The sequence below is a fragment of the Porites lutea genome, chromosome 6, assembly GCF_958299795.1.
Source record: "Porites lutea chromosome 6, jaPorLute2.1, whole genome shotgun sequence".
NCBI classification, from domain to species: Eukaryota; Metazoa; Cnidaria; class Anthozoa; order Scleractinia; family Poritidae; genus Porites; species Porites lutea.
In genome coordinates, this window is record NC_133206.1 from 9,635,132 (window position 1) to 9,649,071 (window position 13,940).

At 37.8% G+C, this 13,940-nt stretch overlaps 1 protein-coding gene across 1 annotated transcript; it reads left to right on the forward strand.

Moving 5' to 3' along the window:
• Positions 1 to 10,375, forward strand: LOC140941855 (uncharacterized). Its single transcript, XM_073390861.1, has 13 exons — positions 1 to 23; positions 269 to 297; positions 886 to 989; positions 3,818 to 3,866; positions 4,343 to 4,420; positions 4,752 to 4,874; positions 5,310 to 5,425; positions 5,809 to 5,877; positions 6,434 to 6,494; positions 7,800 to 7,838; positions 8,003 to 8,044; positions 9,109 to 9,237; positions 9,352 to 10,375. The coding sequence occupies exons 1-13, from the start codon at positions 1 to 3 to the stop codon at positions 9,885 to 9,887; spliced, it is 1,398 nt and encodes a 465-aa protein (XP_073246962.1). The 3' UTR covers positions 9,888 to 10,375.
• The last annotated feature ends 3,565 nt before the right edge of the window (positions 10,376 to 13,940 follow it).

Consider the following 13,940-nt stretch of genomic DNA (forward strand, 5'->3'; position numbering starts at 1 on the left):
ATGCATCGGAAAACAAAGCAAGGGTATCTTGTTTCGTGATGGTATGTTCCTCTTTCTCGAGTGTGCTGGGATATTTTAGTTTGAATATAAAAAGAACAAAACGATATAATAAAATATATTTGCAGTAATTCGGAGACGTAAAAGAGTAGAACAAAAGAAAGTTTTCTTTAGCCCGCAGTTTGCAGAGAAATTGTGTTTTTTTTTTGTTTATCTGCGCTACTTCGTTTTGTTTTTGTAGACGGTATTACAAAATCGTTTGAAAGCACAGCTTTCTGGTTTTATTCGCAGCTCGATCAGGTATGGCTTCAACTGTAAGTTAAATTCTAATCAAAAAGCAGGCAGCCCAGGGATTCACGACTTCCTGTCATGTAGTTAAACTCCATCGAAATATTTGTTCCTTTGTTTAACAAGACCCTTCTATCAAAAAGTAAAGAAGGCTACAAACAGTGTAATCTTGACATCACCATCAACGTCCTGAGAAGTATTAAATGGGCTTGTAATTTAAATATAAATACAATGCTGAGATATTGAGCCAAACACTTAGAAAAGACGACCACAAAAGTAGATCCAGAATGACCTTCGAAGCGTGAAACAAGATGCATGCCTGACGTAGTTCACAGTTGGGCGCTACCTGCCAAGAGACAAATATAAATCATGACTAACAGATAATCCGCATCATTGAATCGAAAACAGTCATATTTGCTCTTCTTTGGAAAATGACCTACTTCGATCGGGTTCGTCTGTCAGTGGGTCTTGTATAATGCTGAATAAGCAGAACTGATATACTTGGCTTTGTCAATCAGCCTGCGATACTGACTGTATATAAGTGGCCAATGATTACAAAACGTAAGATTATTCTAGTACTGGTAGTCTGTTCATTTGCAGTTTCGAGCCAGCCTCTGCTAGGAGAAAGAGAACGATGTCTTCACTTATGTCGCCTCGCCCATGGCCAAGAGAATGGCTCCAAAGCACAAACAGCAAATATTCAGGTAAGTCAGTGGCTTTGTGTTGAGGTGTAACTCTGATCTGTTCAAAGGGTAAACACATAGTATAAAAAATCGATCAGTATAATCGCAATTAGTTTGCTTAATGACCAGTCTTGCACAACACTCGAAAACGATACAAAAGGAATAAAACAATGATAGCGAAGCTACAAACACTACATCCCAGCAAAGTTTAAGAAAATGAGATTTGTCAGTAGATTAAAATCCAGAGGCGTTATGTATGTCGTGTATTGCCATTTCAGTGCTCGAGATTTAGTCCATTCACTTCGGTCTAGTTTTAATGTCAGTCTTCCGGTGCGATTGTTTATGAACACGTTGTTTTATTTATGACACTTTCTTGTTTTGAACGGTAACGTGGCGAACCAAACATGAGAAATCAATAAGCAATATCAAACGCACAGGTTAATAAGAGCGAAGAATCAGTTCGAAAAATACGACATGATTTGTGAGGGCATGCCTCAACACTTAATATGGAAATTATACATAACATTTTAACATAAACTTGATTTATACTCGAATTTTATAGAGTAGCTAGCAAGCTAATATCTTTGAGCTGGCACTACATGAAAATAATATAGAAATATATATATACATTAAATGCATTATAAGTAATAATAATAATAAAATAATAATAATAATAATAAGCACATGAAAGAAAAGAAAAGAAAATATTATTTACAATTCACAATTTTAAGTTAAGTATGTCAAGCAAAAAGAATCTACAGGTAACATCCTGTATTTTGGTCTTAAAGTCTGCAAAAAAACTGGTACGAAAAAAGTGAAAATCGCAAGTTTCTTCTATTCATATCAAGTTCCTTTTATTCATATCAAGATGGAAATGAAAGAAACAGAGCGACAATGTTACAAATGCGCTGAAATATATTGGCGCGGGTATCTGTTGACCCTGTAAACCCACGTGATAAGTAGCAAGGCATAGTTGCACGTTCATTTGCCGCTATGGATCAGCAAACTAAATTTTTTGTAGGGGAATTTCACGTTAAGTCCTCAAGTAATTTATTTTAATTTACTAAAAGTTCTTTAGTTTCCCTACCACTAACAAATAAAAGGAGAAAATAGAAAAGTTAAACTCACTCTCCTTTCTGTTGCCCTTAGGCGAAAAAGCAGGTATAAAGGAATTTGAATTTCGCGTCCCTTCATGTTTGCGGTCTACCGCTGAGCCGCTCTTTTCTCTTATCGCGTGAATGACTCGATTTTGTAAATATGACACATTGTGACTACGTGTATTCAATCATAAGGCACCTTAAATAATCGATGTAAAATTTAAAAGCTGTCGTTGGTTTTACTTCTCTTGCTCAAATGTGTTATTGAGCTAACAAACCAAGCCACTCTGAAACAAAACACCTGTTAATCCGTACTGCTATCTGTGTTTTAGATTAAAAACTGAGTAATAATTATTTTTTGACCTTGTTATGCTCGAACTATAGAAGTCTTTTTTTAAGAAATAAACCACAGAAAAGAAAAATGGTTGGGCGTCTTCAAGGGAAGCATTAAATGTGTCCTCTGACACTCACTGAGTTTAAAATGGGAGTTTTAAAAAACTGTTATTAAGTTTTCGCAGAAACTCATGAGGAGTTGAAGCCCCTTATGAGTTTCTGGTTTTCGTAAAAGCATTTCTTAGTTTTCTATAAAATCGTGGCCATCTCATTTGGCTCGATCAATTTTTTTAAGTACCAAACGCAGTCATTTTAACGGGGGAGACTTCAGTCAGAGGGTCAAACAGGTTTTTGAATCTTGCGATTTCGTAACGACGCTACAGATATTGTTAATCTAGAGCAGCAATTTTCACTCTTCACCTCAATTGTGCACCGGCAACTTTTTGAGTTTTTTTTTACAATAAGAAATGTCTACGTGAAAGACAACCAAAAATGTTAGCCAGATGAAACCTTAAAAAAAGCCGCGAAAACACAATTCGAAACTAAAAAAAGGCACTATTCAAACAGCTTGCGGCATCTAACCAAACACAAAGTAATACTTTTTTAGAGAGTCTTAAGGGTATTTCATTTCATCATAAAGTGACACTGTTCAAAAGAAGGCTCAAATCTCCTTTTCAAAACTATCTTAAACTGAAAGATTTCTTTAGCTAATTATAGCTGTAAGTCGTAGAGGTTAATGTATCATCTATAAACGCAAATAAAACGAGCCCCACATTAGTCTAATATAGATCGAAAATCTCTTCCTATAACTCGATTTTATGCACGGCGATGCAATATCATGCATTTCCGACTTTTTTTTTTTCACCGAAGAAGTGGAAATCGGGCTCTGGTCGTTTAGCCTGCGTAGCAGTTAACCCAGCGTAGCAGGCGCTTGGTAGTAGTGGGCGCAAGAAAGAACGCGTACGGGCGCTAGAGAGGGAGATACGCGAGGGGTGAGGGAGCTGGCTACTGGTCCTTCATTACATTAAGGTTTCAGTAGCCGTAGTGGCATTTGCGTTTGAGCGCTCAATACTTTGGCTCTTCTCCGGCTATCGGTTATTTTTCTGTTACTAATACTAGATATTAAAGAAAAATAAATAAAACGCGAGTGACAGTTTTATAGCCTGGTTTAATTTATATATGTTGAAAATAAATTTCCATCGGTGCAAAACACATTTCTCGTGCATGCCGAATCACATATCTTAATAAGTATTAATAAGTTTAGTCTTGTATTTTTTAAAACTTTGACGCATGCTTGTGTAAGCGAATTTGAAACCCGCAGATCGATTTTTTTGACGTTTGAATGACTAGTCCGGTACCCTGTAAATGATAATTGATAACTACTGCTTCACCAAAGTTTTCTTTTCTTCTCTCTCTCAGGTATCTAGTGGGTTTTTCTCTTGCCCCGAGTGTCTTGATAGAAACAAAGGTAAGTAGCAATCTTCATACGGAATAAATCATTAATTCAATCCCACTTGCTGAGTTTAAAGTATGACTCTTCTATAGATAACTTTTCCTTTTTTTCAAAAAAGACGTCTCGTGCAGTACCACCTTTAGTTGATCGCGTTGAAATCTTAAACTGCCGGCCTTCCAGAGAGAGGAAATACGGGATAAATCAAGGAGGCGGCGTGGGGGAGGGGGAGGGGGGGGGGGGGTGATTGAAGCTAGGAGCGGAGATACCGCATCGCAAAGCAAGTCAAAAGCGCCTAGCCTATCACTCGCATTAATCGGCGAACGACTTCGCGCACTCTGGGAAAGCTCAGTAGTTGTAAGCACTGATTAGAAGTAAATTCCTCGACACTCACTTTCCAAATTACGGACATCGGTTATATACAATATATATATTATTATTTATATAATAATTTTGAATAATATGAGAGGACATTTCAATGCTTTTTTAAACAGAGAAAGATGGTTTGGATGTGCCAGGCACAAGCAAACATCGAAAGCGTAAATCGCTTTCCGATCCACAGCCTGCTCAGGGTAAGCTCCAACTCCAGATCTTACTACTACGGAAAATGCAAGTCGCTCTTTACATATCATTTTACTGCACACTGAAACTTAAGGTGAATTGCAGTCCCACACATCCTGAAATTGTATGATAAAAGTACAATAATTTGAAATGAGATTACAAGTAAATTTTGTTTAAAATGCGCATCTTGCATCTGCCCTGGTGTCCTCTTGGTTGTATTGAATAACAAAGGAGGGCAAAAAAGCAGCAACGATTATTGAAACATGCCGTACATTCATTTAATTTGTTCATCTTTGTATGATTTTTTTTTATAAATACAAGCTTTCATACAAAATATTTCAGTTTGCCCATTGCCGTCAGAAGCACCATTTGGGGAGTGGACGCCATCAGAAGTAAATGTAAGCTTTGGAAACTACGGAAACACCGACCATTGGTACATAAACTGCTCATGGTCTCCTATGAACGGTAAGTTCTCAAGAGAAAATTCGACACGACAAAGCCTTTCGGTAAATAGAAAGAGTTAGGTGGGGTCTCTTGAATTCAGTGATTTGCTGGTATGGATCTAGGATAAACACTAAAACAAGTGCCGAAGGTGCAAGTTTCTAGGGATCCGGGGGCATGCAGCCCCGTGAAAATTTTAGGATTTTAGCTACCAAAAGTCACGTTTCCTGGGTTTCTGAGAAATTCAGACAGGATATTTGCCAGATTTTAACTTCGAAAGTACTCTTTTTTTTCATTAAAAATATATATTCAGTATTCATGAAAAATCTGACCGATTTTCGTAAAACGATGGAAACCTGTCTGGATCCGGCGCCTGATTTGCAAGACAGTGTTTCTCAGAATTTTAAATCACTTTCAAGTGTAAATAGAAGCCATACATACATCAATTGCATCTTGCAGATTTTGATGGAAATTGGAGCAGGATTTTGATTCGTCTCTGGATTGGGACTATCTCAGAAGGATCCGATGGACTTCTTCCACAGGGAAATAACTTTACATGCTTCGTACTGCCTAAAGTAAGGAGAGCATTAGTGGTTTCTAATAATTTGTAAAAGTTATCTCCAGCTATGAAGCCTTTCATCTTTCTGTCAAACCAACAAGCAAAACAGCTGCAATAAAATACAACCTTTTTATTAATAATCACTTCCTTTTTATTCAGTGCGATACTAAACTATTAACCGTGTAACTTTCGTTTTCTATGAAAACAAAATTTAAAAAAGACAACAACAACAACAAAAACGAACTTGAATTGCAACTGAGACTAAAGATCTACTAAAAGAATACAAAAGAGACTCGAAACTCCCAAAATACAACTATTAACTCACAAATTCTGCATGGTTGATACATTTGATAATATCAGATTGTGAAGTCTCAAACTCCAATCCTTTTTTTATTTCAGAACCAAACGTTCTATAAAGTTAACATCTCTTCATATCACTATCATCATCCAGACCCCATTAGTCTTAAGGTAAGAAGATCTAGGGAAAGTATGAGCTGTGCTTATCACGTCTATCTTGAAGGAGTGTTAAAAGGATTAATCAATTATAACTATTAGTCAATAGACGTGCCATTTAAATAACTGGGACATAAGAACAAAGTTGTTTTTTTACTGACGTGCCTCGGAGACAAGCTCCGAAAAAATGACTTGTGTGACCATAGTTAATTGAGTGGAATGGTAATGAAACCCGTCAGACTCCTTTGTTATATGTTTTTGTGGACCTGAAAGTGCACAACGTTCAAAAGAATTCCTATCATTTTGATTGTATTGACCAATAAAAACGTTGCATTAATTTATTCCGTAACACTTTGCCGACAGAAAACAAAGGATTGTGCACTTTCAGGGTGCTTCCAACATAAACTGCAGCACTGTTGTTTTTATCATTGATGTTTGCCGCTTTTCATAACCAGTCTCCTCTAATAACTATGGTGTGACTGAAGTTAAGGTTTTTAATTTTGCCTTTAATGTTACTATTTTTTTAGATATCTTCAATCCCCATATCAATCATTTTTTTTTTGTTTTCTAGGTCATTGGTCTTCCATTCTTCCAATCGATTAGTTTAATGACATTTTATTCGCCACCCTTAGGTAGGTTTAGCACAGACTCACAACTTGCGCTTTGGTACTCAACTTGAATCTTTAGCAGGTTTATTATCAAGTTAATAGGCTCAATCATAAGCCGTTTTTCGGGAAAAAAGAGCCTGCGTTCATTGCTTTGAATGCAGCTGTTATTATCAGACAAGACAATTCACAACGACATCTGCAATTGGTTTTATATCGTCTGGTTTGCTCCTCTCATCTTTCACTCTTACCCCCTCAGTGTAGCCTGAATTTCATCCGATTACTTCGAGTCGTTATTACTCCCCCAGTAACGATGTTGCTGAGAGGAGAAAACGACTCGAAGCAATCGGATGAAAATCAGGCGCCGGGGGGTACTCGATATATCCTTGGGTGGGAAGGTGCAGCCCGGCCTTTCATACCCTGACCCCTTTTGAGACAAAAATTGCCGATTGTCCTGCTCTGTTTAAGACAGAATTCCGATTTTTGATACCTTGTTTAAGACATTCGTAGAACATACGCGCAGGCTGTTTATCGTCCAAGAAAAAATACCCTGTTTAAGACAAAAACTGATAAAAACGGTATGCTGATTAAGACAAAAAATGATAAAATCGGTACCCTGTTTAAGACAAAAATCCCGAAAAACATACCCTGGCTGGCCGCACGTCCCCATTAAGCCCTTATAAGGAAGTACCCCCCTCCCCCCCAGGATTCAGGTTAACCCTCTTGTTCGCCAAAAATATATTTTTATCATTTGATAAGATTATCTGAAGTCACCAAAACGTGGATGTAACGTCTTTTTCCAAATAGATCGTTTGAGGCTATTGAATTATAACTCAGTAAACAGGTTTTAGGTTAAATTTTACATTACACTTATTTTTAGACTGCAAAACAGTCGGGTTTTTTTTCTCAAAAACAGTAAAGAAATTGGAAAAGCGTGACGCGCGCGCGAGGCTCACAGTCTCGTTCTCTTTTTTCAGCCTCGTTCTAGACCTTTTGTTTGACTGTTCGAGCGTACTTGAATACGCAAAAATACGGACTGTTTTGCAATCTAATCCTTTTTCGTTTACACAATACTGCGTTTGATAATATGCCAGAGGACAGCAAATATTTCAGTGTGACTAAACTTTTTTTTGATATGGAATATATTAAGTTTTTTTTTTTATGAAAAAAAAGCATGCCGCTCATCTTGCCCCTTCCTGGAATACGCCCCCAGGAGTGAACTTATGTGACATCGTAAAATCCCTGTTTTTTATTTGTCTTATCAACAGTGCAGTCCACTATACTCGTCCAACAACGGCTAATGTCATTGTTTTGTCATTATATACTATATAGTTCCTACTGTACCATCATCACCCCCTTCAACAATAACAGGTAAGCTCAATATACGTAGTCTCTTCAAGTTTGTGCCATGTTGATTTAATTTACATCAGTCCTCGGAGGCCCAGGGGGCTAGGGGCTGGAACTGACCTATAATCAGGTCACCACTTAACAGACTTGACAGTGATGTCACTTATTTTTAATTGTTTATTTCATAGTCACTTCTTATAGTGAATCGTTTACAGCCTTTCCAGCAACAGGTAGGCTCGAAATAATTCTTCTCTTCTATTTTGTGCCCAAAACCTTACAACCAAAAAATATTTTCATTTCATCCTTTTATTATCTGCCCGTTATGTTTTAAAGAAGCCAAAACACACTGACTTGTAAATGGCACCAAAGTTATTTGAAAAATCGGCAATAAAAAGTAATCGTCGATTCTTTAATAATTTGTACATTCTGCTAAAAATACTGGTAAATAGAGGTCCATACTATAATAATAACTAATACAGATAAATCCACACTTTAAAAGAAAAATTTGAATAACACCGTCGTCTGAACTGGTCTAACAACTTTATACTCAGTTCATGAGTCATAAATGTTATTAATCTTTATTATAGGAACATCTAATCTCTCTATAAGCTGCAGAACATGTAGTCGTTTTTTATTTTATTTTATATATATTTTTATTATAGGAACATCTTATCTCTCTATAAGCTGCAGAACATGTAGTCGTTTTTCTCTCAAAATCGGTTGTACAAGGTGCGAAGCGCCAGCGTGGTATTTCGCGCGAAACAGCGTATCCATTTTTACTCTTCGCGCGTTCTTAACCTAGGCAAAAATACCGGCTGTTTTTCAGTCTAAGCTCTCTACAACAGCTGTGACACAAGTTGAGTCTTCTTGCTTTATAACTCGACACTCTAGTGTTGTTTGCTGATGTGCCATCTGGTTGATGTCCGTTCTCGTCATAGCTGTCCCATCCATGGACCCACGCGAGAAAAGGGAGACGCGTGGGGTGATTTTCGCTCGCTGTAATATCCCTAAGGAAAAATGGGGACTACTTGTAGTCTAATTACCTGTTTGTCTATGTTCAGTTGTACCGGTTCCGATCCTGCGATCTCTATGATCGTCCCGCCGGTTCTTGTTGGCGGCCCTACCGGCAAACATCTCATTTTGCAGGTGGCAACCTTGTGCTCTGCTCTTCGCTCTTTTTGTGAGTGTCAATGTTGACGCCCGTCTAATATCTCTTTTGTATTAACAGGCGAATACACAGGGCAAAATCAAATCTGTTATATAACATAATCAACCGGTTTCAATGTTTTACCAGGTTCCAGTAAAACAGTGGCCCATACAGTAACCATATTGATTGGCATTTTAACTGGCCTTGTTCTGGTTGTCGGTTTGCTGGCGTACATCTTTCGTAGCAAAAGGCGCAAAAAGGCTCCTGTACCCTCAGGTATGTTTTGCTGATATTAATTCGTGTTCCCACAATTTTTAAAACCATTTTTTGTAACAGAAACTGAAAGAATCTTTTTTAATACTTGAAATGTTTCTGCTTTCCTATCAATAGATTACAAATACCACGTGTTCATCATATACAACAATGAAGATAAATTATGGATGAAAAAACTCCTAACATTCTTGGAAGAAAAGCATAATTTAAAGTGCTGCGTACACTACAGAAACTGGATCATCGGGAGACCTTTCCGAGACAGCATGGCAGAAAGTGTCAATGATAGTTACAAAGTAATAGCACTGTTTTCAAGCAATTCTATAAAAAGTAACAACGTCAGTTATGAATTAGGTCTTGCGATAGACCGACAAGAGAAATGCCGAGATCATAGTTTGGCAGTGATCAGAATAGATGGAGTCAACTTTGAAGAACTGCCATCAAAACTTAGGAACAAAACTTTAATAGACTGCGAAGACCCCTCACAAAGGCTAATTTGGAAAAGAAAGCTGCTCCAGTTTCTCAATTTACCACTTGATTCTGATAATAACAATGTAGAAGACCATCAAGTTAATATAAACAATGGTGTTACAAGGACTAGATTTTCGAGGCTTGACAGTACGACTAGCAACGACTCACAGACACCCTTGATATAGTGAGATTTCTAAGATTTTTCATAGGAGAGCATAACACTGAGTATCAGACTAAACACGTTTCTTTGATTCGTCCATTCGCATCAGATTTTTGTTGACAGTTATCAAATGCATAAAAACTGATAGTTCAATCGCTATACTGGTTACGCTGGAAGTTGTACCACCAACTTTGGAACTAAAAAAAAACAGTGACGCAAAAATTGATCACTACGAACCAAAGCTACAATCATTGATAAGAGTCTTTGAACAAATTTGCACATGTTCCTGCCCCTCGACTAATATTCGCCAAACAAACAAATGCAAGCGAATGAGATTACTTATGCCTACAAGCCCTTCCCCCACCCCCACAATGCTATGTTATGATTTACAAGTTTTACGAGTTTTTGTAAAGAGTTCCCGAACCAGTTATTAAGCCACTTGCCTTATTGCGTCACAACAGGAACTAATAAACTCAGTTTCGTTTTTCAGAATTTGATAACCTCCAACCACCCAACCCCCCCCCCCTCCCCCCAAAAAATGTTTATTATAATAACAAAAGGCTAAAGTGAAAGAAGAAAGAAATCACAAGAAAGTAAAACCCCGATGAAGACTTTGGTAGCACTAGGTACTGTAGTAGTTAAATTAAAATGATGTCATTGTGCATATCGCCTTAAGTGTTTATTATCTAGTACCCTAAACATGAAATCAGCTGCCCGTTATATTTATCTTTATGTACAACACGTTATGTTTATTTATACGCTAAGTTAGTGAGGAAGTAAGTATCGAAAGCTTCGTGCATGTATATTAAGTTTAAAGTGCTTTCAAAGACAGGGGGTAAGGCTCTTGTACAAATATATGAAATAAAAGTTTCATGCCTTTTACTCACTGGACCCTCACTGGTTATAAGTTCAACCCCTAATTAACCTGCATTTTTTACCTGAAATACAAGTAAAAACACCAACGCTGCAAGCTCATGGATAAGTAAGAGTATTTACCAATTTCGAATCGCCCATGATACAGTTCTTCTGCCTCACAAAATTTTGTATTCGCCACTCTCAAATCTCCGAATTGTACCTTGTTTGTCCCTCAAAAATTTTGCATAAGGATGGTCCTCAGTTTCTCTTGGGTCGACCTCGACAATGTTAAAGGAGTATAGGGGACTGTCAGAACAGTCTACTAAGCACCAGGCCTAGGGCTTTCCACAAGTTGCTCGAGGTTTTCCAAATAGTTTCCCGTAATTTCTCAAAAAGTTGCTCAAAAGTTGCTGAAGAAAAAACCAATCAATACGGCTTTTTGTAACGAAAGTTGCTCTGATGCTAAAATAAGCAAATTGTACAACAAAAGTAAGATTTCTAAGCATTTTGTACAATTTTGCGGCGTAACTAGTGTTGCTAAATAACTTTGTCCTCAATTAAAGCCAAAAATGTAATAAGCCAATAAAAATTATTGTTAATGAATGACCTTCTTCACCCGCGACACAAAGTCGAGTGTGAATCTTCGCCACCATTTTGAATTTTCTCTATCACCTGACCTTGTATCCCGGCTACTTAATATTGCGCCCATGATCTGCCCCAGGCAGGGCGGAGGGTTTGGAAGGGGACTAGGATTTGACTCCTTTATTTTTTACAGGAAAATCATAAGTTGTCTACTAAAACGTGATGAAATATGGAAGGAAGGCAAATTAAAGCACTAAAAGCTGCTCTGGTATCTCAGAATTAGAGGACAACTAGAGAAATTGCTCAGAATGCAAAAAGTTGCTCGAAATACAAGAAGTTGCCAAGCAACTTGTTGAAAGCGCTAACCAGGCCCCGCCAAGTACCGGTGTTACAGTGATATGGGAATCCCCCGTTTTGGGCACCCCCATTTCCAAAACCCTAGTGATATGGGCATCCCCCTCTCATATTACGTTAGCGATTTGTGTTAGGGTTACAGGGATGCCAATATCACCAGGGTTTGGGGAATGGGTATGCCCAAAACGCCGGGATGCCCATATCACTGTGACTCCGGGGCCACTATCTGCTCGAGCACTTTTCTTGGTGTACCTGCTCAATATTAAGCAATTATTGCATGGATTCGGCTTTAGTATGATCTGATCAGAAAAATTAATATGTAGACCCAGGAAGGAGGTATCCGCTGAGTCCACGGAATGTCTAGGCGGATAACACTTCTCCTTAACCTGCACAATTCTCAGGGGCACCCAGCAACTTTTTTTTTTATAAAATAACTGTTCGAAGGAGCAAATATTGCCTAGAAATTTGTAAAGCTTGAGAAAAGCTAAAAAAATTCTGGATAACCGTTCCATTCGTCTGAAATATTCGGACGTTTTGTAATAGTTTAACTACGATTTTCGGAGGTTGTGTTTATATTCACATATCAATACCAAGACATTGCGATTATTGTTTAAAAAAAAAAGGTCTCCTAAAACTTTCGGTATAAAGACAAAACGTACCACATCATTTTCTAATGAAAGCAAGACTACTTCATGTCCTCGAACCTTCGACCCGGTACCCATAACGGTAGCTAACACTTTTGGATGGAAAATCCTTCAATAATAATGACCGAGAGCAGGTTAGCCCGAGAGAATGATCAGCCCACCCAACCCTTTGAGGTAGGTACTTGATGTATGGGGACATATATTGTACCGACTTAACTTGCATAAGTTACACCTTCCCTTTTTTTTGTCTTCACTAAAACTGCTGGACGCCACAACCTGGTTGAGGTCGTAGTTACCTGAGGTCTTCCTTTCGGATCAGACGAAAAAGCCACCTAACACTTTCGTAGCGACCAAAGTTCCCCTAAGATATCCGAACAGATAAATAGTTTTTAGGGCAACTCCAAGTTAACCAAGCAGGCTTCTAAAGCACAAAGAACACCATCTCAGACACTTCTGGTGTATTTGGAAACATTTGGTTGTTGGGTGCCCCTGAATTCTTCAGATCATCAGCTGGATCATACCTGTCATACGAAAGCTGGATCCAATAATTGTTTTATTATTCCTGAATTTACATTTTAAAAGATGTAAAATCTGCATGCTTACCTCCCTGAAAGATAAGTGTAGCCTGAATTTCAGACATCTTGAGTCGCAGGCTGGTGTGAGGTGTTCCTCAGCAAATTCAGGATACAAACGGATCTTTAGACCAGCAGAAAATCTCCAGGAGACAATCAGTACAAATACCAGTTATCACCGATTGAGTTGTCCCTGCTGTTCTTATCGACCCTTTCATGTTTTTAGGCAGAAGTTCAGCTGGAAGTTCGGTTATTCCTTCTTCGCAAAACGTCCCGCTAAACGTGTGTATATGAGAGGAGGGCGTTTGCTGCGTTTATAGTTCAGACAAGTTAGCTTTTGGGGAAGCAAGCGCAACTTAATCCTTTTTTAAAATATGCTGCGCTTCTCGAAAGTGCTAACATTTGTGTCATTGCGAGATTACAGGGCTTATTCTATTTTGCGAAACGAAACGAAACGAAACGAAACGAAATATATGGGACAGGGAGAAAAAATGCTTATTAACCTAAACACAGCTTAAGACAACATTGACAATGTGTTTGGAAGTAATAGTTAACGAAAACTGACGGATTTTTACCTTTTTCGCAAAGTAGTAATTTCAATACAATTACTATTTTGCGAAATGGAGTTTTTTTTTGCCTATATTTAGCAAATATGTCCTTTTCGTCCGAAACAAATTGTGTCCACCAATAAAATGATTAATATTTCGAAGAGTCTGGTGACTTCTCATGTTATTGACCGTGCTAGAACTCATTTCGCAAAGTAGTAATTTTTCCAGAATTACTACTTTGCGAAATGGAGTTTTTTCATCTTTATTAGCAAATATGTCCTTTTCGTCTGAAACAAATTGTGTCCGCCAATAAAATGATTAACATTTCGAAGAGTCTGGTGACTTCTCATGTTATTGACCGTGCTAGAACTCATTTCGCAAAGTAGTAATTTTTCCAGAATTACTACTTTGCGAAATGGAGTTTTTTCACCTTTATTTAGCAAATATGTCCTTTCCGTCTGAAACAAATTGTGTCCGCCAATAAAATGATTAATATTTCGAAGAGTCTGGTGACTTCTCATGT